The sequence below is a fragment of the Aotus nancymaae genome, unplaced genomic scaffold (assembly GCF_030222135.1).
Source record: "Aotus nancymaae isolate 86718 unplaced genomic scaffold, 86718_ANA_hifiasm-v0.15.2.pri h1tg000004l, whole genome shotgun sequence".
Classification (NCBI taxonomy): domain Eukaryota; kingdom Metazoa; phylum Chordata; class Mammalia; order Primates; family Aotidae; genus Aotus; species Aotus nancymaae.
In genome coordinates, this window is record NW_026988415.1 from 54,132,453 (window position 1) to 54,159,188 (window position 26,736).

The 26,736-nt window shown below is 36.0% G+C and overlaps 1 protein-coding gene across 2 annotated transcripts in view; it reads right to left on the reverse strand.

Annotated features, from left to right (window-relative positions):
- The window catches only part of PCDH11X (protocadherin 11 X-linked), an 826,171-nt gene that overhangs the window by 413,936 nt on the left and 385,499 nt on the right, over window positions 1-26,736 (reverse strand). For both annotated transcript variants that reach the window (XM_012464585.2, XM_012464595.2), the window contains exon 4: window positions 8,721-8,801. In XM_012464585.2, coding sequence (XP_012320008.1) covers window positions 8,721-8,801 — 81 coding nt within the window. The remainder of the gene's footprint in view (window positions 1-8,720; window positions 8,802-26,736) is intronic.

Below are 26,736 nucleotides of genomic sequence, written 5' to 3' on the forward strand. Positions count from 1 at the left end.
AGAATGGCAGATCCACTGACAGTTTGCCCTGTGCACTTAGAAAAGCTACAGCCACTCATTGCAAGCCCATGAAAGCAGCCAAAAAGGCTATACACTGCAAAGCTGCAGGAGTGGGGATGCCCAAGGAATTGGGAGCCCATGCCTTGCATCAGTGTGGCCTGGATGTAATACACAGTAAAACGGAAATTATTTTGCAGGTTTAGAATGCAATAACTGCCCTTCTGGGTTTTGGACTTGCATAGGGCCTGTAGTCAATTTGTTTTTGCCATTTTCTCCCCTTTAGAATCCTTGGATTTACCCAATGCCTGTACCCTTATTGTATCTTGGACATAACTAACTTTTAAAAAAATTTTACAGGCTAATAGTAAAATTAAATTGCCTTGTCTCAGATGAGACTTTGTACTTCAAATTTTTAGTTAATGCTGGAATGAGTTAAAATTTTAGGGGCCTGCTGGGAAGACATGATTGTGTTTTGAAATCTGAGAAAGCCATGAGATTTGGGAGGGATCAAGGGAGAAGTGATATGGTTTGGCTCTGTGTCCTCACCCAAACCTCATGTTTAATTGTAATCCCCAGCGTTGGGGGAGGGACCTGGTAGAAGGTGAATGGGGGCAGATATCCCCCTTTCTGTTCTTGTGATAGTGATTGAGTTCTCACAAGACCTGGTTGTTTGAAAGTGCATAGGAATTCCTCCTTCACTCTCTCTTCCTAATATTCCCACCATGTAAGATGGGCTGGCTTACTCTTCACCTTCTGCCATGATTGTAAATTTCCTGAGGCTTCCACAGCCATGCCTCCCATACAGCCTGCAGAACTGTGAGTCAATTAAACTTTTTTCTTTATAAATTACCCAGTCTTAGGTAGTTCCTTATAACAGGGTGAGAACAGATTAATAAATATACCATTTCTAAAAATTGCATGAGGGGGGCGTGTTTCAATGCCTTATATTTTGTATGGTCTGTGTATCTTACTGTTTTTTTCTTTTCACTCCAGCATCATAAAGGATTATCTTGCTTTATCATATGTAAATATATGCAGGTGTTCTTCTAGCTAAATAGAAAACTATACTGGGAATGAGAAACTGTAACATAATGGTTAGGAAAATGAGCTTTGAAGCCAGAACGAGGGACTTTGCATCCTGTCTTTGGTACTTACTAGCATCTTTGTATTCCCCAAATAATAGTTTTAATAACAGTCACAGATTTGTAAAAAAATTAGATGAGTTAATGTTTTAACCACTTAGGATATTGCCTAATATAGAGTAAATTTATACAAATTTTTTAAATAAAATAAGTTTTTGTTTTATTTTTTTGAGACGGAGTCTCACTTTATCACCCAGGCTGGAGTTCAGTGGTGCAATCTCGGCTTACTGCAGCCTCTGCTGCCTGGGTTCAAGCGATTCTCCTGCCTCAGCCTCTTGAGTAGCTGAGATTACAGGTGTCTGCTACCACACCTAGCCAATTGTTATATTTTTAGTAGAGATGGGGTTTCGCCATCTTGGCCTGGCTGGTCTTGATCTCCTGACCTCATAATCCACCTTCCTCCTCCCAGAGTGCTAGAATTATAGGCATGAGCCACCATGCCCAGCCAAGAAATAAGTTTTATGACATTTAGCTTCCATCATCTTTCCAAAGTGATCATTCTTTCTGATTTCTTTATCTTGTATCATTTTAAATTGCACTATTTTATGTCCTTCTTGGGTCAGAAGTAAGTAATGTTTTTTATAGAAGACACATAAGCTGTGGCCATTGATATTTGAAAAATTAAAGTCAAACAATAGGTCCATTCTCCAGTCCCATATATTCTATAGCAGTTGTCTACTGCTATTAGTTCAAGCTACTTACTTCTCAATGAATATAAGACATGATTACAAAATATTGTATTTAATGAAGTACAGTGGTAGCCAAGTTATTGTCTAAATTCATAATTAGAATAGCATCTTCGTGGAATAATTTTTTTTTACAAGGAGGGCAATTACTATTCAAAGTCATAGAAAAGCATGAAAAAGCCCTAGTAAATAGACCCCAGTTTTATTTTGTTTCAATTTTTTGACAGAACATCATTCAGTTTTAGACTTGCTAACTCATGAAGCATTATAATTGCCATGAATCAGGGGCAGGGATGGTAAAGGACAAATTTACTGTGGAAGGGGAAAAGATCAAATCATCACAAAATGCCACATTACAAAAAAATAAGAATTCCATGCTAACTGGCATATACATACGGCACGTGCAAAACTGATCGACTGCCATTTTTTGAGTACCTCTCCATTTGCTCTAAGTATTGCACAGCTGCTAGCATATTTGCTACATTGAATGTTTTTGATCCGCTTGGCCCCTAGAAATTGAAAATGTTCTCAGAGTGATTTGATTTATCTTCTGAAGTTGATTAAAGCTAACATTAATTTCTGAAAACCTAATTTACAACTTCAATATATGTACTCCAGTTATGTATCAAAATATTTTTACAGATATTAACAAAAATGGTAATTATTCTGAGAAGGATATGGACATTCTCATTTGATATTCTTTACTCAAAGAATAAATTGACCTACCATTTCACAATTCCTACTTTAATTAGTTGAATAGTGAGCTTTTCAGCTAGCATCCACTCTGTTTTATGGCACACCACTGTAGCATTTGCCAATTAATTAGGCCAGGTGCAGTGGCCCATACCTGTAATCCCAGTACTTTGGGAGGCCAAGGCTGGTGGGTCACAAGGTCAGGAGTTCAAAACCAGCCTGGCCAACATAGTGAAACCCCATCTCTACTAAAAATACAAATAATTAGCTGGGCGTGGTGGCGGGCACCTGTAATTCCCAGCTACTCAGGAAGCTGGGGCCGGAGAATTGCTTGAACCCGGAAGGCAGAGGCTGCAGTGAGCCAAGATTGCGCCATTGCACTACGGACAGGGTGACAGTGGGAGACCCCGTCTCAAAAAATAAAAATAAACAGTCAAAGTCACTATCTGTATCATGAATATTAATTAATTGGCATCTAAATTGTTGAATGTGGCATAATCAAAGTATTTAAAGATTTCAGTGGAGGAACAGAAATAATTTAACTTCTAAATTTCACTGTAGACCAGTCTAGAACTCTTGATCTCAGGTTATCTGCCTGCCTCGGCCTCCCAAAGTGCTGGGATTACAGGTGTGAGCCACTGCTCCTGGTGCTATCAGATAATTTTAAAAAGATCCTTAAGAGAAAAGTACCCCTTGTGTAAGAAATAATAGTGTCAATAACAAGATTTTATCTTTGTTAACAGACAAAAATATTGGTAATTGGTAAATTAGTAGAGTTAATTATATGGCACTCCATTTACTAGAATACAGTCAGAAATAACTACTTGCTTAGATAAAAAAAAAAACCACTAATTTATGTCTGGGTGCAGTAGCTCACGCCTGTAATTCCAGCACTTTGGGAGGTGGAGACGGGTATATCAACTGAGGTCAGGAGTTCGACACCAGCCTGGCCAACATGGTGAAATACTGTCTCTACTAAAAATACAATAATTAGCTGCTCACGATGGCAGGCACCTCTAATCGCAGCTACTTGGGAAACTGAGGCAGGAGAATTGCTTGAACCCAGGAGGCAGAGGTTGCAGCCTGCTGAGATCATGCCATTGTACTCTAGCCTGGGTGACAAGAGTGAAACTCAGTCTCCAAAAAAAAAAAAAAAAAAGATCACTGATTTAGCATCTTCTTATTCATTGAGGAAAAGTATTATAAGGTCTAATTCCATCTGACTTCTATTTATCCCAGTGATACCTGATGTCATACCTACCAGTCAAATGTTTTAATTTTAAGGTGCCTATTTGAAATTGTGTGCTTTTCTTCAACACTTCTATTCTGAAGACCACTGCAATGGTTTCTTAATCAAACATTCAATAAACTGATAGTATAATTCTGAGGTACCTTTTTGGATACAGATATAGGTGTGGTTATTATGGTATGTTTGCCTTGTATTCTACATTCTCACCAATTTTGAGACTGAATCAGCAGGGTATGACTTGAAAGTCATAGCAAAACCACCTTTGCAAAAATTATAACTAAGAAAATTATTACAGTGAAAGAGACTGGACCTAACTGATTCCATTTTGCTTTTAACTGCCAAGCTGTCCTTGTCAATTCCTGGGCATAGGCTTAACTGTAGGAGGAACTTAGTTTACAGTTTAACTTTGAAACAAAGACAATAATAGCCTGATATGATTTGGCTCTGTGTCCCTACCCAAATCTCACTTTGAGTTGCAATAATCCCCATGTGTCAAGGGTGGGACTAGGTGGAAATAATTAAATCATGGGGGCAGTTTACCCCATGCTGTTCTCATGATACTGAGTTTTTATGAGATCTCACGGTTTTATAAGGGGATTCCTCCTTCATCCAGCACTCACTTTCTCTCCTGCCACCAGGTGGCTTCCACCATGATTATAAGTTTCCTGAGACCGCCCCCCCCACCACCCGTAGGGAACTGTGAGTCAATTAAAACTCTTCTATTTACAAACTACCCAGTTTTGGGTATTTCTTAATAGTAGCATGAGATGGATTAATACCGATACTAAGGGAGTGGGGTGCTGATATAAGGATATCCTAAAATGTGGAAGCGACTTTGGAACTGGGTAACAAGCAGAGGTTGGAAAAATTTCAACAGTTCAGATAAAGACAGGAAAATATGGGAAAGTTTAGAACATGCTAGAGATGTGTTGAATGGCTTTGACCAAAATGCTGATAGTGACATGGACAATGAAGTACAGGCTGAGGTGGTCTCAGATGGAGATGAGGAACTTTTTGGGAACTGGAGTAAAAGTCACTCTTATGTTTTAGCAAAAAGAATGGTGGGATTTTGCCCCTGCCATAGAGATCTGTGGAACTTTGAACTTGAGAAAGATGATTTATGGTATCTGGCAGAAGACATTTCTAAGTGACAAAGAGTTCAAAAGGAAGCAGAGCATACAATTTTGGAAAATTTAAGCCTGCTGATGTGATAGAAAAGAAAAACTCATTTTCTACGGAGAAATTCAAGCCTGCTGCAGAAATTTGCATAAGTAATGAGGAGCCAAATGTTTATCACCAAGACAATGGGAGAAATGTCTCTAGGACATGTTAGAGACCTTGATGGCAGCCCCTCCTATCACAGGACCAGAGACCTAGGATAGAAAAAATGATTTTATGGGCTGGGCGAAGGGCCTTTCTGCTCTGTGCAGCCTCAGGACATGGTGACCTGTGTCCCAGGTGCTTCAGTTACAGTCATGGCTAAAAGGGCCCAACATATAGCACAGGTCATTGCTTCAGAGTGTGCAAGCCCCAACCCTTGGTGGCTTACATGTGGGATTGGGCCTGAGGGTGCACAGAAGTCAAGAATTGAGGTTTGGGAACCTCCACCTAGATTTCTGAGTATGTATGGACATACCTGGTTGTGCAGGAAGAAGGTTGCTGCAGGGGCAGAGCACTCATAGACAACCTCTGCTAAGGCAGTGCAGAAGAGAAATGTGGAATTGGAGTCTCCACACAGATTCCCCACTTGGGCACTGCCTAGTGGAGCTGTGAGAAGAGGGCCACCATCCTCCAGACCCCAGAATGGTAGATCCTCCAACAGCTTGTAATGTGTACCTAAAAAAGCCACAGACACTCAGTGCCAGCTTGTGAAAGCAACTGAGAGGGAGGCTGTATCCTGCAAAGACACAGGGGCAGAGTTCCCCAAGGCTGTTGGAGTCTACCTCTTGCATCAGCGTGACCTGGGTGTGAAATGTAGATTCAAAGGAGATCTTTTTCGAACTTTAAGATTTAATGACTGCCCTATTGGATTTCGACTTGCACGGGACCTGTAACTCCTTTGTTCTGGCCAATTTCTCCCATTTGGCATGGGTGTATTTATCCAATGCCTGTATCCTGATTGTATCTAGGAAGTAACTAACTTGCTTTTGGTTTTACAAGCTCATAGGAGGACGGGACTTGCCTTGTCTTGGATGAGACCTTGGACTTGGACTTTTGGTTTAATGCTGGAATGAGTTAAAAGTTTGGGAGACTGGTAGGAGGAGGTGATTGTGTCTTGAAATGTGAGCAAATGAGATTTTGGAGGGGCCAGCAATGGAATGATGTGGTTTGGTTCTGTGTTCCCACCCATATCTCTCTTGGAATTGTAATAATCCCCATATGTCAAGGGTGGGACCAGGTAGAGATAATTGAATCGTGGTGGTAGCTCCCCTCATGCTGTTATCATGATAGTGAGTTCTCACAAGATCCCATGTTTTTATAAGGGGCTTCCTCTTTTTCTTGGCACTCAGTGTCTCCTCTGTAGCCCTGTGAAGAGGTGAATTCCTCAATGATTGTTAAGTTTTCTGAGGCCTTCCCATCCATGTGGAACTGTGAGTCAATTAAAGTTCCTTTCTTTATAAATACCCAGTCTCAGGTATTTCTTCCTATCAGTATAAGAGCAGACTAATACATAGCCCTTTCTCAAAACAATCTACCTTCTTGTCTGGGGCCTAAACTGCCTTTGCAGGACTAACGAATTAACCACAAGATTAGAAACTATGGTTTACAAGTAACATCTCTATTGTAAAACCTAAGATCAATGCTTGAGGTATTTCAAGACCCTGAACTTGATGGATCAATTGGTACCACCCAGATTGGTAATTGGCTTATCTGGTCTTGTGACCCTCACCTAGGAACTAACTCAGCAAAAGAAGACAGCTTCGATATTCCCCATGATTTCATCTCAGACCCAACTAATCAGCACTCCCCATTTTCTGACCACTTACCGCCCAAATTATCCTTAAAAACCTCCATTCTATCCTGAGTTTTTGAGTTATAACAAAGCTCTAGTCTCCTGTACAGTTGGCTCTGTGTGAATTAAACTTCTTCTCTATTGTAATTCTCCTGTCTTGATAAATTCGCTCTGTCTGGGCAGCAGGAAACAAGAACCCATTGGGAGGTTACGACAGTTTCAAATTTGGCAAAACTTCACTAATTCAGGCTGGAATAACTTAAAACTTGTGACAATTTGCACAGGATCCTGGGTTGGGATTTACCTTTATAATATTAATCACGTCTTCTCACAGTGCATAAATTAATTCTGAAAGTCTTTGCAAAGAGCATAAATTAACTCTGTGAAATATTGTAGGATGTTATTATTGCAGAACACATGGCTTCCATGAATTTCAGATTCACACATGAATTAACAAATAATAAACTAACATGATACACCTATTCCATTTGGGTTATTTATCAAATAGTATAGATTCATATTTATATATTTACATTGTCTGAATTTATTTATCCTATACTAAAAGACATTTGAAAATAACTAGGTAGAAGGCAATTAATGGATATTAATTTGACACCCAAGGAGTCAGAATTAGGACCTTATTAACAACAGTATAATAACCAGCCACAGAATACCAAATAACATATAAATGTCTGGACATTGGCCTTCTAACCTTATTTTTTTTAAGTCCCCTTAAAACCTATACTAGGAACAGAAACTTGGATTTAATTTTTGGTCACATTTTGAGCTGTCCTGACCAAAATAACTGAAAGTGGTTGCTTTACAAATATACCTTATGACTTGATTTTAAAAACAAATTCAGACTGGTTTTGTTAGAGTAGGTAGCTATACAGACATAAGCAGGGCAGAAGACTCCCCCACCCCAGGAATGTCAGGTGACCATCAGGTGATGGCCAGGCTGTCATTAAACTGTCTCCCTAAAATAATAATTGGCTGCAGCAGAGGCAAGGAAAGACAGTCTCCCAAAAGATAGAAAACAACTGAAGCTAGTGATCAGCAGCTTCCCAACAAGAACTCGGGAGTTGGGTGAGAGGGCTCAAGCATGTACACTAAGAGGCAAAATGGTAGAGTTTAATTGATATATCACCTTCCTCTAGGAACACTCAACTGGTAATGAAAAAATGCCTCAAATGAGCATGTGCACAACTTCAGTAAACACACTGCATATGTGGCCCCTCCCAAGTGCTGGCAGGCCACTGTGCATGTGGATAGCCCAACACCCAACAAAAAATCAAGGGAGAAGACACACAAACCTTGGAACCATGCCAATGTATAAAAACCCCAAGTTAAGGGTCAAACAGGGCACTTGGTTTCTCAGATTGCCCACTTGGCTCTCTACCAAGTGCACTATGCTTCCTTTCATTCCTGCTCTGAAACTTTTTAATGAACTATTACTCCTACTTTAAAACTTGCATTGGTCTCTCACTCAACCTTATGTTCCTCAGTTAAATTCTTCCCTCCAAGGGAAGAGTTTGCTGCAGACCTATCATATTTACTTCTGCTAACATTATCCCCAAAACAAATTTGTTTCAGTGAAGTTTTACTGAAGTTTGCCTAATTAACATAAAAAGCAAATTATGCTATACTGTGCTAAAACTGAAATTTGTCATATTATAAAACAGCAATTTTAATTTTTTTCAATCCATGATTACAAAACTACACTTAAACATCATCAGAATAAACACTTAGAAAATGCTTTTAGAGGAACACTTTTACCTGATCCAACAGGTTATTTTCGCTATTATTATCAAATCACACTACAAAGATAGATATATACTGTCATATTTTCAACTGTAAATTTTGAGTCCAGCACAAAATCACCTGAAGAAATGTCAGGGAATACACATTGTATACACTGCTTAAGAGTATTCCTTATACATTTATAAAAATCATTTAAAAGGAAGAGGGAGGAAAAATCATAAGTACTCTTTTCATACCTGTAGTTGGGGATGAATCCAGATCTCCACAGTTGTAGACTCTTTCATGGTGGTGCCAGATATCACGATATCCTTCATTGGCTTTAGAAGGGAATAAAATAGAAGTATTTTAAACTGCTTGTTAAAAGTAAAATACACAGTACATTTCACGTAAACATTGCCTATAGGTAGCTAAAATAGTGCCTAGGTAAATTATCTCTTTTTGGACATCATAGTTTATTTATGTAACAAATGGTTATTGAGGGTTAACAATATGCCACACATAGCTCTAGGTACTAGAGTTAAAAAAGAGAGAGAGAGAAAAAAGAAAGGAAATTCCTTTAAACATATAAATGAAATTGCAGAGAACACTTTAAATGATACCTGTAGCCCCAGTGCTTTGGGAGGCCAAGGTGGGAAGATGACTTGAGCCCTGCATTTTGGAGTCTGCACTGAGCTATGATTGTGCCACTGCACTCTAACCTGGGTAACAGAGCAAGACCTTGTCTCAATAAAATAAAATAAAGATAAAAAAATAAAATATTTAAATGGCTGACATTTAAGCTGGAAAAAATTTCTTTCCAATGCTTTTAAAACCTAATGGCTTCAAGGCTATATTTGCGAATGTGCTCTTGTCTCAAATTAAAATCAATCCTGTGTGTGCCACCACAACACAAATTTGCTATTTGCCATACAAAGATATTTAATAGATGTGATAAATGCCAAGGGGTTTAATAAATGTGATAAGTGCCAAATACATTGAGGACATACATCCTCAGTGCAAATGATCCTTTTCTTTTCATGAATTAACAGATGTTAGCATGGATGTTCAGTTGTTACTTACGTAAGGAAGCAATACCAAATTTGAAGTGATTGAAGAATTATCCTATATCTAGGCTATTGTGATTAGTGCTGCAATAAACATAGAAGTGCAGGTATCTCTTTGATATTATCGATTTTCTTTTCCTTTTTTTTTTCTTTTTTGTATATGTAACCATCAGTAGGACTGCTGGATCATATGATAGATCTATTTTCAGGAACCTTCTTACTGTTTTCCATAGTGGATGTAGTCACTTACATTCTCACCAACAATGTGGTACCATTCCCCTTTGTCTACATCTTCTCCATTATCTGTTAATTTTTGTCTTTTTGTAGCAGCCCTTTTAACTGGAATGAGATGCTATTTCTTTTTTTTTTTTTTGGAGACGGAGTTTTGGTCTGTTGCCAGGCTGAAGTGTAGGGGCACAATCTCGGCTCACTGCAACCTCTGCCTCCCAGGTTCAAGCAATTCTCCTGCCTCAGCCTCCGAGTAGCTGGGACTACAGGTGCTTGTGCTCACCACCATGCCAGGCTAACTTTTTTTTTTTTTTTTTTTTTAGTGCAGTGGTGTGATCTTGGCTCACTGAAACCTTTGCCTTCCAGGTTCAAGCAATTCTCCTGTCTCAGCCTCCAGAGTAGCTGGGACTACAGGTGCATGCCACTAGCCAGCTAATTTTGGTACTATTAGTACAGACATGGTTTCACCATGTTGACCAGGATGGTCTTGATCTCTTGACCTCATGATCGACCTGCCTTGGCCTCTTAAAGTGCTGGGATCACAGGCGTGAGATACCGCGCCTGGCTGAGGTGCTATTTCATTGTGGTTTTATTTGAATTTCCCTGAAAACTAGTAATGCTGAGTACTTTGGGGATTAATAACCAGAATATATAAGAAACTCAAACAACTCAATAGAAAAAAAATTGATTTAAAAATGGGCAAAAGATATGAACAGACATTTCATAAAATAAGACACAGAAATGGCTAAAAGGTTCATTTAACTTTTTTGAAAACTAAGTTTATTTGGGTTGTATTTAACATGCACATTTTAAGCATATAATTTAAAGATTCTCTGTCAACTATGAGCAGTTCAATGTCTGCTTGGCTGCCCTCTGTCAAATACATAATGCTGTATTCACATGTCCATTTAATTAAGTAGGGATGCTATTTTACATGTTTAAAACCGTAAGTCTATGTGGATGTATCTTGCACATTTAAATTTGGCAACTAAATATGTCTACTGTATAACATGCTTCAGTATTGAAACATTAGAAAAAATTATTTTGTTTTGTTTTGTACAAAAATTAAACTTAAAATAATACCCCCACCCCTGCCAATATTCTATCACTCTTCCCTCTCACTCCAAAATCCCATAATTATAAGACTAAAAACCAGGAAATCATCTAATAGACTAGCCCCAATATACAGAAGTGCTGAGAATTAACTGTAATGCAAGTGAGAGAAATGGCAATTGCAGGAAAACTTAGTGCTTAACTACATTTATGCTTGACTGTTTTAAGAAAATGAAATATGGTTCATCAGTGACACCTGAGAAATAAAATGCAAATCTGCATTTCTCTTTCCTTATATGTACCACATACTGAACCAAACGATCTTTCCTTTTATGGAATGAGATGTCAGATTTTCAAGAAAAGAGTAAAATGCTTTATAAGAATCAGTCTTTGTAGATTTAAGTCACATTTTAATCCAGTTCATGTTAAGATACTGCTCAGTGCCAAAAAGTGAGAAGTCTGTTTTCGCAATGATCTTACAGAGTCTTGAGAAGTGTCACTGGCATTATTGCTAATAATGAAAAATACTACTTCTAAGAGAAGGAAGGATAGATATTGGATCTTATTATTATTCCTGAGTTAGAGATTACTTGTTAATGGTCTAGACATTGGAAGGGAAGTTGACTTTGTTTAAAATTGCATTAACACCTTCAAGCGCAAATATTTTGTTTCATTAATAATGCTGTATAAAGAAATAGACATATGTGAGAGAAAAGGGGGAGGTTTATATTATTTCCCACCTTTTAGAATCTAGAAACTGCATAGATTAAAAATTATCTGTAATTTGCTTGAATTATTTATGGAGGAGGCAGGAAGGGGCTGGATCATAAGAAGCATGCTTAATCAAGAAGAGTAAATGCTCAAAATTCTATTAATTCCAATTTTGTCAAAAAGAAAATTTTAAGGAAAATTCCAATTCACAAAAGTGAGAATTATTTCTCAAAATATACACAATAATAAAGTTTTTGTAATAAATGAAAAATGTATTTTCAGCTTCCTAAGGACTCAGTCTTTCATGAAATTAGTAAAAAGCAGGTAACCTAAAAGAATAATATTCACTTGCCAAAATCTATCTGTTTTGCAAAAATAGGCTTATTAAGTAAGGTAATTTGATTGAACTTTCTAAATCTGGCCAGTTCTTCTTGCTGTTCTCAAATGTTTTCCTGACAGTGTCACACAGTATCTGAGCTTTACTAACTTCATGCATAAACTGCATTCCTTAACTTGACTAATTAGAAAGCTACTAGGAGAGGTAAACCTCGACTGGTTTTGTAATTTTTTTTTTTTTTTTTTTTCCTGAGACAAAGTCTCACTCTGTCACCCAGGCTGGAATGCAGTGACACAATCTTGGCTCACTGCAGCCTCAACCTCCGAGGAGCAAGCGATTTTCCCACCTCAGCCTCCTGAGTAGCTGTGACTACAGGCACATGCCACCGTGCCTGGCTAATTTTTGTAATTTTCTGTAGAGACAGTGTTTCATCATGTTGCCCAGGCTGATCTCAAACTCCTGAGCTCAAGTGATTTGTATTTGCCATGGCCTCTGAAAGTGCTGAAATTACAGGCGTTAGCCATCTCACCTGGCCCCTGGTTTTGTGATTGTTTTCAGGAGAAATGTGGAATGTATCCTTTCTTCTTGCAATTAGAAATTTTATTGCAACTCAAGCCTAATGGTAAGAAAATCATTCTTACAATAAGGTCATGCTGTTTCTGAATACAGTCTCACCATTATTGTTTCAAATTCTAGCAAAAAAAGAATCCAGAGAAGCATGGGTGCACTCAGCGATGACATTTCTTTCTCAAATGCAGTAGCTCTTCTACTAGAAATGTAAGTATGCTATCATTTTTTGGGTAATCAAACCCACCACAGAAATCTCAGCATTAAAAAATATGTGACATTATAAATTGTCATAGTCATCACTTTATTTTAGCTACCAAAGACTACAAGTGGCTATAACTGAAACATTATTGTTATCTTATTTCCATATAGTTGACATGTTGACAGGGCAAAAAAGGTCTTCTCAAACATGCATATGATGTATTTTTTGGAGCGTCTTATGTAACATCTAGCATGATGATACGTGCATAAAGACGTATGTGGGTGATGCTTTTAGTGATTACATTTATAAAAACTTTTCTTCATTCTTACTTCCTTATAAGAAATTATGATCCTTACTGTGGAAATAACATTCATTAAAACTATGGCAAAGTGTACAAATATAAAGTGTAACTTGATGCTTATTTTTCTCAGGACATATAGAGAAGAATGATTTTCATTAAAAGCATTGACACAATAACAACTTTGAATTTTTATAATGTTATAGGACACATTTTCTAATTGTGGTGAATATACTCCAGAGGTTTCCTGAGTAGTAAAACTCTCAGTTAAGTACCACTCTCTTTAATGTTTCTTTTCTCCTGATGTGCCTTTCTGTCTTATATTTGTTAGAGGTGTTAAGATGTATTCTATAGGCAATATTTAAGGAAGAAAACATAGATATTTAAAAGAGACTAAAATCTACTCGAGAGTAAGGTGCAACAGTGGAAAGGATAGAGTCTTTGGAATCTACATCTGGGCTACAGTCTACTAGTTTTATGAACTTTGTCAAGTTATTTAAGATGACTCTCAGCTTCATCATCTGTGAAATGAGTATAGTAACATGAGCCTCATAACATCCTCGTATGACACTGAGCTGTAATAAAGTGCTTGACATTTTATAATTGTCCTCTTGGCTTGCACTATTATGGCTTTATCTTCTCTAACAACATGAAGCAGAAGCCATTCATCATGTGATTCATTCTTTCTCTCTCTCTCTCATTCTCTCTCCACCTCTCTCTCCCTTTATCTGCTTTCTAAGTGAAGCTATCACTTTAACGTAAGAGAAAGGCCCTGAGCAGCCCTGCCAGTGATGTAGAATGACAATCTTCTATTCTCATTCACAAATGACCCTAAATTCTCATCAGTAAGGTAGTATGAAGGACGTAAATTTTTTTGAAACTAGAAATTCCAGTTATTTCGAGGTGTTCTTTTTTTGTATATCCGAAAAATGAAAATTTGCCACTGCTACAATAATGTGATGAGTGAGGGTGCTGGGAACAGGTAAGGCAGACATTAATTATTCTTTACTTATTCCAAAGGCTACATATTTCTAGTTGGAAAAAGCCTCTTTTGATGAGAGACAAATTCTTCTTACTCAGGTAAATAAAAGTTTTTGTGTGAATTTAGTTGAAACTTCAAATTCAAAAGTTATTTTTGAAAACTGGATATTTCTCAAAAACTTAAATTTTGAGAACTGGTATGAATCATACTTATTAATGCTTATAGTAAGGATAAATACAGATTTTAAGTTAAATTGACAATTGAAAGTATAAAATAAATTGGCTAAATGTTATAAAATGCATCTAAATTAGCCTAAAAATCAATGAAATTTTTTAAGGTGGAGACAAGGAGAGGGGTTGGATTAAATAGGTTTAAACTTGGAGTTTGGTGTTTAGTTGAAATTTTCAAGTATTGAAATATTCTCCTTCCCAGGACTCTATAGATTACATGCTTGAGGAAATATGACAACTCTAAGCTTTCTTGTAAGTTACACAGAGTAAAGTGTTCCCATATAAACTCACTGTGTTTTCTTTTTTACTGTGTTTTTTAGAGATGAGGCAAGACTAGAAAATACATAATTTAATAATGTTTCCTCTTCATGGGGAAATTGGCACACATTTATCAGAATTAAAGGGACACGTAAACCTATGCTAATCAACATAATGGTACGGATAAGACATTGTGAATCTGGAACACCTTACATCCTATGATTAATTCTCCTTTATTCTTTGTGTGTTCTTTTGTTTTGTCTTGAGTTTTGTATGAAAATTGGTGTCAAGAGACATGGATTTCTAACTGCAAAGTACAATCTAATAGCTATGGATGGAACATTCAGAAATGACTTAACACTGGGTAAATATAAACTAAAATTTATTTTAAGACTACATTTTTTTTCTAGGATAAAATCCACAGTGATGAGATTGTGAGTAAAATAGTGTTGGGTTATTTCATAGGCTTGTCCAATATTTTCCAGACTAGTCTGAATCCTTCTGAAGTGGTTTGTCAGCACAAGGAAATGAAGATCCTCCTTCTGGACGTAGTTAGACCCAAGAGAAATGCGGAAAAAATGAGATGAATAATTTGGGAGAAATATATCCATGTATCCATAAGGATTCCAAGGGTTCTGCCAAAAGCAAACAGCTATCTTGAAATTGTCGTCAAGAGTAACAAATCACCAGGTGGAAAAATCAACAAGCATGGAGCATTTAATTAGATCCTTTATCTTAATCATCAAGTCAAGTGTGTGTTCCTATGTGTGTTTAGGGAAGGGGGAATGTTACAGAAGGGGGATGAATTAACACTTAGAAAGCTCAGAGCTTTAACAAAACCCGACATGAGATTTACCAGATGGTTTGGTACCGGATTGTAAAACTTGAAACTAATCTTCATTTAAGAGTTTTAATGGTTGTATCGCTCTTATAAAGCCTCTTGCTCTTCTGCTAGGGTGATTCTGCAAAATTATACATCAGGCTTTAAAGAACAGCTTCCATGAACAGAGTCTCCTTAAATCTCAGCTAAACTGAACAAGAAGATTACATGTTATTATGATGTAGCACAGCAGGATTTCCTCCCCCCAGCAAACATAATGATGTGAAAAAAGGATAAAGCTATCATTCTGTGCAAAGAGGTCATCCATAGAAGCACAGAAGAACAATGCTTTTCACACAGATTATCTGGGCATGTTGAAATATTCACAGTGCAAAGTCTCTTAATGTTTCTGTACAGAACTCTGATCCTGACAAGCCTCCAGATCTAGATAGCAAGACCCACTGACTGCAGATCTCTATGAGATGGCCTGCCCTAGGGCACCTGGGAGAGAGTCTAGCTGTCCCAGATATTGCTGGGAAAAAAAAGTATAATATGTATTTCTCAGATGATATATATGTAGTCCCAGCTTATCAGTTTTATTTCAAGAAGACATTTTCCCACTTTTTATAATTTAAGTTTACTAAACTTTAAAAATACATACTCCTATTATCATGTGAAAGAACAAAAAAAGGCACAGAACTATAATTCTGTGTATATTTTCATATTTCAATATCCCTGCTAAAAGCTAATTAAGATAGGTGCCATAAAAATGAAGCTGTATTGAATTTATGGGCTTCAAATATTCAGTGGAAGAGTTATGTATGAATTATGCGTAGACAAGTTCAATCCATCAGCTTATTTATCATTAGGTAATTTGAACTTCGTATTTTAAATATCAAATCTTATCAGAAAATATCAGTAAATTATGTTTAAATCCCTAAAATAATAAGTTATGTTTGCTTATTCATTGGATTATTTCTTATTTTTACCTCTCTGAGGATGGCTCAAGATTACTACTCAGTGTAGACACAGATACTTTAATAATCCTCAATTATTCTTTTAAGAACCAAACCCAAATAAAGACAAAAAAACAATACTATACGTTTCATTTAGTCCTTATTTTCAAAGTAATTACTGTAACTGCTGTTCCATAAGTTCCTAAAAATCTACTATGTAAGTTGGGACTAGTCTATTGAATATTGTCCGATTTTCTAAAGGTGGCTATGAATGCATTAAAATCTTTTCTAAATGTATGCTTCAGATATGGCAGTTATACATTTTCTAATATTGTATAAATTGTCAGAGCAGGATTGAGGGAGGGGGAAAACCATTCCATCAAAATAGTTTTTTCCAGTAAGTATTTGAAAAGCTCCAAAGGGTGAAGTCAACAGTGATTTTTATATAAACATTTATTTCAAAATTTTTCTAACAGGTGTGAGAGTAGAAATAATTCATGGGTTTATCACACACTTATAAGTGTATCTTTCACTTGGAAACATTTCATGCATAAATCTCTTTAATGGGAAAATATACAGTAATTTATTATGTTATAGCAATGCATAATTTAAAATATAAAGTATTATTTTGAAATTGGAAAGAAATATACAGGAATAGTTTGGCTACATTTATGCCCAAAATACTAAATTTTGTTGTAATTAGTCAAAAATTATAATGTTCTTATTATTAATGGAGATAAATATACTATAGGTAAAGTTAAACTCCAAAGATTTAAGTAGCCCCTAAAAAGTAAAGCAAGATATAGTAAAGATAACTTAGATTATTGGCATTATTCTTGTCTCTACCAAAAAAAAAAAGTTATACATACTTTACTGTATGTAAAGTGGATGCCATCATGAAAATAATCTGATGTGTATCAGTAATACTAAGATTATTCACCACTCCCACCTCCCACCCTATGGTAAAAATGGATTAATCTTTCAGATTAGCTAGGAAACAAACACATAAAATAATGTCTTCATCACCACCTTCAATATGTAATTTTGCTTGCAGGAAGTCTTTCTAATAATTATGTCAAATTAAAAAAAATTCCCTTCAATTACATACAGAAAGCTGGATTGATAATTCTTAAATGGTAAACAAGTCTGCCCATAACTATAAATGAATTATAATTGTATAACCCAGGGGCTGGGCACATTGGCTCATGCCTGTAATCCTAGCACTTTGGGAGGCCAAGGCAGGAGGATCACTTAAGGTCAGGGGTGTGAGACCAGCCTGGCCAACACGGTGAAACCCCATCTCTACTAAAATTGCAAAAATAAGCTGGGTGTAGTGGCGCATGCCTGTAATCCCAGCTACTCGGGAGGCTGAGGCAAGAGAATGGCAACAACCTGGGAGGCGGATGTTGCAGTAAGCCAAAACCGCGCCACTGAACTCCAGGATGGGCGACACAGAGAGACTCTGTCTCAAAAAAAAAAAAAAAAAAAAATTGTATAACCTGGGTCTACTCTAGCTTGCCACCATTCTGACACCTGAATGGTGACATTAATTGTTTAAAAACAGAATGGAATCATGAACTTATAGTTTTGTCTTTTATCCTTTCCAGTGATGTGCAAAAAGGTTTGCCAGAGAGTTAGTGGCTACTACAATTATGAGTTAACTTTCTTTAAAAAAAAAAGTCATTATAATTCACGGACTAAAGAATTATAGACCTTTTTGTTTCCTAATAGTAGAACATTAAGCTCAAGTGTGCGGCAAGGAGAGAGAATGGTTCTACTTCATTAAAAAAATTATGATTTACATCAAGATCCATATCATAAGGAATAAAAAGGTACTTCTTTCTAACCTTGAGTATTTGATGAAGAAACGTTAACATTTCAGAAAATTTATGTATTCACTTCAATCAGGATTCTAGGGAGTAACAAAATCTCACCAGATTTCTTGTCAATGAGAAAACTGATCTGGGAGGTTGCTGTCCTGAATATCTTCTGAGTTCTTCAAAGATGCTATTTGTACTTAATTATTTGGCAACATAAACATGGCCAAATAGAGGCACTAAATGTTATCATGAGAACTTGGCTTTGTAAGTGTAAACTCAAGAGTAAATAATTAAAAGTATTCTATGGAAATACACTAAGCTCTTAATTAAAATTAGTTTTCAGTTTTCAACACAAAAAGAACTTCACTAATTCATTATTTTTTAAACATTCATTAGTATTGCCTGCCAAACATAAATAATGGTAATTCCTAGGTTGATGTCAATAACCCAGTAATGAATGGAGTTAAGATATATTCTATAATTTAAAAGTATGCTAGACTAAGCCATTGGTAAATTCAATTTCTTTTTGTAAGAACCTGAAGAATATGCATTATGATTATATTAAAACCCCTTATATAACAATGATATTTCTAATTTCTTAAATGGTTCTTCTAGGAATCTCAAGTGATAAGCCAAGAAAATATTTTGACCTAAATTGGGCTACAATCTACTTCAATTATCTGGGAACTTCAATGAAGATCAAAAGGACAAACAGAGAATAAATTCAAATAAGTAAAGGCAGAAAATAAATCAAACATAATTAGGAAAACAAATAAGTCAGTTGTCTAAAATATGACTGGAAAAAAAGGTAGGTTAAAAAGATGATATGACATGTAACTGCACTTCAACCTTGAACAAGTATCTATTGAATTTAGAAGCATAGTTAGGGAAAGGGACAATATTCCATTATCGACGACAATGACAAAGTAGAATCCATGTTGGCTTAATTACAGCAAAAGTATCTTGGCCAAAACAAAAAGAATAACAAGCCATTATAAAAATGGAATTTTAAAATTAGAATTAACTTACACAAATATAGAAAATTAACACTGGTTATTTTTGTATCAGGGCCTCGGGAAGGATTTGCATATTATTACATAATAATCAAAAATAACAAAATCATCAGTGAAATAGCAACAACAATCAGGTCCTCTTTAAACTAGATTCTCTAAGCTTGAAAAACTGAGTTAAAAGCTCTTCTGTTTATTTTATGTCAGATTTTACAATGAGCAATCTCTAGAGACTAGTTAAAATGGGGGAAATGAAAAGGTGAATGATCTATATTTCTGAGAGAGCAAAAATTTCATTAATCAGTAATTCATGGTTATTCTATATTATTATTTCCCATCAAATGTACTGAAAAAAATAATTTTTTATTTATTTAGTAGACTCATGGAAACTTTTTTTTTAAAAGAAACAAAACACCTTTTCATTATATACCTGCATAGGAAGAATACTAAGACTGATGAGAAAGATAAGAATGTTGAAATTGTTTTGAAGTAATAACCTGCAGAATATGCATTATGATTATATTAAAGCACTGCCTGGGGTGCAGTGACTGCAGAAACAAACAAAATTTATAGAAATTTTTTAAATTACTATTTCTTAAACTGTTTACTTCACATAGTGAACAGACACATAAACCAATGGAACAGAACAGAGAACACAGAAGTAAGACTGCACATGTACAACCATCTGATCTTTGACAAACCTGACAAAAGCAAGCAATGGAGAAAGAATTCCCTATTTAATAAATGGTTCTTGGAGAACTGGCTAGCCACATGCAGAAAATTGAAACTAGACCCCTCTTCTTTATACCTAATACAAAAATTACTGCAAGATGGATTAAAGACTTAAATGTAAAAGCCAAAATTATAAAAACACTAGAAGAAAATCTAGATAATACCATTCAGGACATAAGCACAGGCAAAGATTTCATGATGAAAATGCCAAAAGCAATTGCAAAAAAAGCAAAAATTGACCAATGGGATCTAATTAAACTAAAGAGCTTCTGTACAGCAAAAAAAAAAAAAAAAAAAGACGATCATCAGAGTGAACAAACAACCTACAGAATGGGAGAACATTTTTGCAGTCTACCTATCTGATAAAGGTCTAATACCCAGAGGCTACAAGGAACTTAAGCAAATATGCAAGACAAAAACAAACAACCTTATTAAGAATTGGGCAAAGAACATGAACAGAGACGTCTCAAAAGAAGACATTCTTGCCGCCAACAAACATAGGCAAAAAGGCTCAACATCACCAATCATTAGAGAAATGCAAAGCAAAACCACAGTGAGATACCATCTCATGCCAGTCACAATGGTGATTATTAAAAAGTCAAGAAAAAACAGATGCTGGGAAGGTTGCACAGAAAAAGGAATGCTTTTACACTGTTGGTGGGAGTGTAAATTAATTCAAACATTGTGGAAGTCAGTGTGGTGATTCCTAAAAAATCTAGAACCAGAAATACCATTTGATCCAGCCATGCCATTACTGAGTATATACCCAAGATAATATAAACCATTCTATTTCAAAGGTACATGCACATGTATGTTCATTGTAGCACTATTCACAATAGCAAAGACATGGAATCAACCCAAATGTTCATCAGTGATAGACTGGATAAAGAAAATGTGGTATGGTACATATACACTATGGAATATTATGCAGCCATAAAAAGGAACAAGATCATGTCCTTTGCAAGGACTTGGATTGAGCTGCAAGGTGTTATCCTCAGCAAACTTACACAGCAACAGAAAACCACACACCACATATTCTCATTTATAAGTGGGAGCTGTACAATGAGAACACATGGACACATGGGGGAGGTGAGGAACAACACACATTGGGGCCTGTCATGGGGGTGGAAGAAGAGAGAGCATCAGGAAGAATAGCTAACGGATGCTGGGCTTAATACCTAGGTGATGGGTTGATCTGTGCAGCAAACCACCATGGTACATGTTTACCTATGTAAGAAACCTGCACATCCTGCACATGTACCCCAGAACTTAAAATAAAAGCTGAAAAAATATATTAATTTTTTTAAAAAAGACTGCCTACAGGTTTTATAATTTTAGTCATGTCACTACATTAAAATTTGCTTCCATTTATGGCTTTATGCTAATCAAATTTGACTATTCTGAATTATATTCCAAGCATATACAATCATGGCGAAAGTCACATAAATCTGTGATTGGTTGAAGACACATATTTTTGCAAAGAAGGATTTTCTCTTTTCTCCCTTGTACTCTCATAAAATCAATGCCTTTGGGACCACTGTTGAGATCACGTTCACGTATAAACATAATAAATATTAATGTCTTTGTAAGTTGTTTGAAAGAGTAGAGATTTGCAAAGATGCTTCACTTAACTTACTTTAAGACTTTTAATATTCTCAGAATTCTTTTTTGTTTTATCTCATCCACCCCATCTCATGGTCAAATATGAGCAATGAATTAAATAAAGGGGGACAATTGGAAGACAATGCCCTCCTCCTATGCAATATGCTCTGCTTTATTTCAATGATGTTTTCTTCTAATCACAACAAAAACTGCGTGAATGGCTGCCCCAACATTCCCTTCATTATAGTACCCCATTTGAATTTGTTCTCCCTTAGAAGTTCTTCAAAATAACTTTCCTTTCCCTACTATTACATCAAATACATCTTAGACTTTGTTTTCTAAAGATGTTCTTTAGTAAATAACAGTATAATTGTATTAATGTATCCTCAGTGTCAACGCGTTATTATGCTAATTCCTCCTCAGCTGAACGTGCACTTGTGAATACTTAATACATCAGCCCAATGGAATAAATGAATGAGAAATGTAGAGGCTGGAGCTGACCAATGAGAAAAGAGCTTAGAAAGGAGAAAGAATAGGCAGAAGAAACTGGAAGGAGAGCTCCCCACAGTCTTGCCTCATCACTTCCACAATCATCTCATTCATGGTACCTAGCCACAGCTTTCCTACTCTCCTCAATGGGTAAAGATGAAGATGAGCCTTACCCTTGGAAGGAGATGAAATTGTCTCAATCAGATATTTGGGCTCCTAGGCTTCTCAAGAACTTTATGTAATCAGTTCTCACATATAAGTTTCACCCTCCCTAGGCAGTTCATCGAAGTCCTAATCTTTGGTTTCCTATTTTTACAGAGTATAAAATGCACTACAGAAGATTTTCAGGTCTGTCATGACACAGAGAAGAATAAATACCATCATGTTTATATTCAGGATTAGCCAAGGTTAAGAGCAAATAAAAGTCCATTGAACCTTTATCCCAGGGTAGAAATAATCTAATTATGGTATTTAATAAAGACTTACTAATGTTCCAAATCAAATGTTCAGAAAATTTTGCATTTCCTTATTTGTTAAACAAAAACCTGAACTTTCAGACTAGTTTGCAGCATCTATTATTTCAGCAGTACTGACAGAATTATAAACAACAAAAAAGTAACATTTTTCTCATACTAAGATCTATAATCTTGGGAATGATTTCTGTTTTTGACACAGATTTCTGTCCCTACTTTAAATTCACTCCATTTAAAATTCAACCCTATGTGGCAGGAAGAATAATGACCCTCTCAAAAACTGTCCACATCCTAACCACTGATTTTGTGAATATGTTAAATTACATAACAAAAGGACTCTGCAGATGTGACTAAATTAATAATCTTGAGGTGGCAGTATTATTCTGAGTTATCTGGGATATTTCAATGTAATTATAAGGGTCCTTCTAAGGAAAGAGGAAGGAATGAAAGCCAGAGAAGGTTTGAGGAGAGCTCGGATTGATGTGGCCTTGAGCCCAGGACTACAGGTAGCCTCTAAAAGGTGGAAAAGGCAAGAAAACAAATTCACCTCTAGGGCCTACAGAAGGAATGTAGCCCTGCCTATGCCTTAATTTTAGCCTCATTAGACTGATTTGGGATGTCTAACCTCCAGAACTGTAAAACAGTGATTTTTTGTTGTTTTACGGCACTAGGTTTGCTGCATATGTTACAGCAGCAGCAATAGGAAGCTAATACACCTACCAAATGGTAAATTAAATTCATACCACTGATATTCTGAAATATATCAGTAAATAGGTTAGACACAAAATACTTTATTGAACATTTTAGTTGAGACATAATTTATGGGGTCCAGTGTGATATTTTGATACAAACTACATGTAATGATCAAATCAGGGTAATTAGCATACCCATGACTCTCAATATTTATTATTTCTTTGTGTTAGGAACATTCAAACCTCTCTTCTATTTCAAAATATACAATAAATTATTGTTACCTGTAGTCATCCTACAATGCTATAGAAGCTAGAACGTCTTCCTCCTATCTATCTATAATTTTGTGTCTGTTAACCAACCTCTGGTTAGATTCCCCTTCACCATTACCAGCTTCTAGAAACCACTATTCTACTCTCTACTTCTATGAGATCAACTTTGTTAGCTCCCACATGTGAATGAAAACATGCTCTCATATGTGCCTATTTATGTGCCTAGCTTATTTCACTTAACATAATGTCCTCCAGGTTCATCCATGTTTCCAGGAGTGATAGGATTTCATTCTTGTTTTATAGCTGAATAGTATTCAATTCTGTATATATACCACATTTTCTTTATCCATACATCTGTTGATAGACACTTAGGTTGATTCTATATCTTAGCTATCATGAATAGTGCTATAGTAAACACGAGGTTCAGCTATCTCTTCAATATACTTATTTCCCTTCCTTTGGCTATATACTCAGTAGTGGGATTGCTGAATCATATAGTTGTTTTATTTGTACTTTTTTGAGGAGCCTCCAAACTGTTTTCCATAATAGCTTATCTAATTTACATTTCTACCAAAAGCCTATAAAAATTCCCATTCTCTTCATCCTTGCCAGCATTTGCTATTTTTTTGTTGTTGTTGTTTTTTAATAACAGGCATTCTATTTAGGGTGAAATGATTTCTCATTGTGATTTTGATTTGGATTTCCCTGATGATTAGTGATGTTGAACATTTTTTCATGTATGTATTGGCCATTTGTATGTCATTTCCCAAATCCCTTGCCCATTTTCTAATTGTATTATTTGTTTTCCGCTATTCAGCTGTTTGAGTTCCTTATATATTCTGGATATTAATCTCTTGTTGGTGAATAGTTTGCAAATATTTTCTCCCATTCTGTGGGCTTCCTCTTGATTCTGTTGATTGGTTTTTTTTCACTTTGCATAAGAATTTTGGTTTGCTATAATCCCATACTTCTATTTTTGCTTTGTTGCCTGTGCTTTTGAGGTTTTATCTATGAAGTCTTTTCCCAGATCAATGCCCTGAAGCATTTCCCTTATGTCTTCTTATAACTGTTCTGTAGTTTTGGGTCTGGCATTTAAATCTCAAATTCATTTTGAGTTGATTTTTGTATATGGTGAGATATGAGTTTAGTTTCATTTATCCCAGCACTATTTATTTATTTATTTAAATTTTTAGAGACAGGGTCTAGCTCTGTCACCCAGGCTGTAGTGCAGTGGTGCAATCATAGCTCACTGCAGCCTCAAACCTTTGGTCTCAAGTGATCCTCCTGCCTTAGCCTCCTGTGTAGCTGGAACTACAGGCACAGGCAGTGAAATAGCCCCAGCTATTTCATATTGTGAATATACTAAATTACATAGCAAAAGGGACTCTGCAGATGTGACTAAATTAAGAATCTTGAGGTGGCAAGATTATTCTGAGTTATCTGGGAGATTGTAATCAGTTATCGGGAAGAAAGCTGAGTTTGTTCCAGCTTATTTATACTATATATTACTTATATTATTACTGCTCCTGGTTTATTTATTTATTAGTATTTTTGTTGTAGAGAGGAGGTCTTGCTTTGTTTTCCAGGCTGGTCTTGAACTCCTGGTCTCAGGTGATCCTCCTGCCTTGGCCTTCCAAAGTGCTAGGATTATAGGCATAAGCCACCCTGTCAGGTCCCAGCACCATTTATTTAAGAAACTATTCTTTCTTTAATGAATATTCTTGGTACATCTGTTTAAAATTAGTTGTCTGTATATATATGGATTTATTTTTTGGTTCTCTATTATGTTCTCTTGGTTTATGTATCTGTTTTTATGCTTGTACCATACTATTTTGGATACTGTAGCTTTGTAGTATATTTTGAGGTCAGGTCATCTAATGCCTCCAGCTTTATTCTCTTCTTATTTTTCTTTTTTTTTTCAGCTTTGTTCTTTTTATTCAAAATTGCTTTGGCTATTCTAGGTCTTTTGTGGTTTCATACAAATTTTAGGATTGCTTTTTTCTATTTCTGTAAAGAATTTCATCGGTATTTTGGTAAAGACTGCATTGAATCTTTAGATCACTTTGGGTAGTATGGTCATTTTAACAACATTAATTTTTCCAATGCAGGAAATAAAATGCCTTTCCATTTCATTGTAGACACAAAACATTTTATATTGCAACCACAGCATCAAAATTAATGGCTAGTGATAAATGCAGATATGTGAAGATCTAAGTAAAATCAGTGACTTTGGCAGTATCTACTTTCACCAAAGCTTAAAAATATATAAAATTTCATGATATTTTGTCATTAGTGAACTGCATGGCGCAAAAGACAGGGGTACTCATATACTCATTCACTCATTTATTCAAAAAGTATTTACTGAGCACCTATTTGTTATATATTGTTCCACATGCTGGGGCTACAGTTATGGATAAAATCTTAAAAACTACCCTGTGGGAGATTATATTCTACAGGAATGTAAAATGCAATAAACAAAAATTTAATAAATAAAATACATAGTCTATTATATAATGTCCAATGCCATGGGAAAACTTTAAGATGAAGATGAAGGATAAAAATTTCTGGAGAGTGGGGTTGCTATTTTACATAGAGTGATCAAGAAAGGACTCATCGAGGAGCTGACATTGAGCAGGAATTTGAAGAGGGCAAAACAATAAGCAGTAAGAATATCAGGGGAAAGAGAATCTCAGGCAGACATAACTGCAAAAGCAACATTTCTGACACAAGGACTTGTTTGCTGTACTTGGTGTGTCCACTGAATAACAAGGAAGCCAGTGTGGCAGGAGCAGAATGATCAAGGAGAATAGAAGCGTAAGATTCAGAGAAGGATCACTAGGCCTGTCATTTTATAGTCTTTTAGACCATTATAAATACATTGGCATTTACTCTAAGATTGTGAAACATCAGAAAATATTTAACAGTGGAGTGACATGATCTGACTTGAATTTTTAAAAGGTTTCTCTAGATGATATGCAAATAGATTGGAGGACAATGGTAAATGTAGGAATGCCTGTTTGGAAATTAGCAATCTAAGAGCAAAATGATGATGGCTTAGACAGGAATAGTAGCATTGGAGGTAATCAAAACTGATTGGATCTATATATTTTGAAGGTAAAGTCCCACAGGACTTGTTGAAAGATTAGATGTATGGCATGGCAGAAACAAAGGAGTTAAGAAAAATGCCACAGTTTTTTCAGGAGCAATTAAGATGTTAAAGACTCAAGAACAGCAGGTTTGGAGGTAGGGAATCAAGAGTTGAGTCTTGGGAATGTTAAACTGGACAATTTACAGAAGAAAGAGGTTTAATGGACTTACAGTTCCACAGCTGGAGAGGCCTCACAATCATGGTGGAAGGCAAGGAGGAGTAAGTCATGTCTTACATGGATGGCAGTAGGCAAAGAGAGAGAGTTTGTGCAGGGGAACTCCTCTTACAAAACCATCAGATGTCCTGAGACTTACTCACTATCACAAGAACA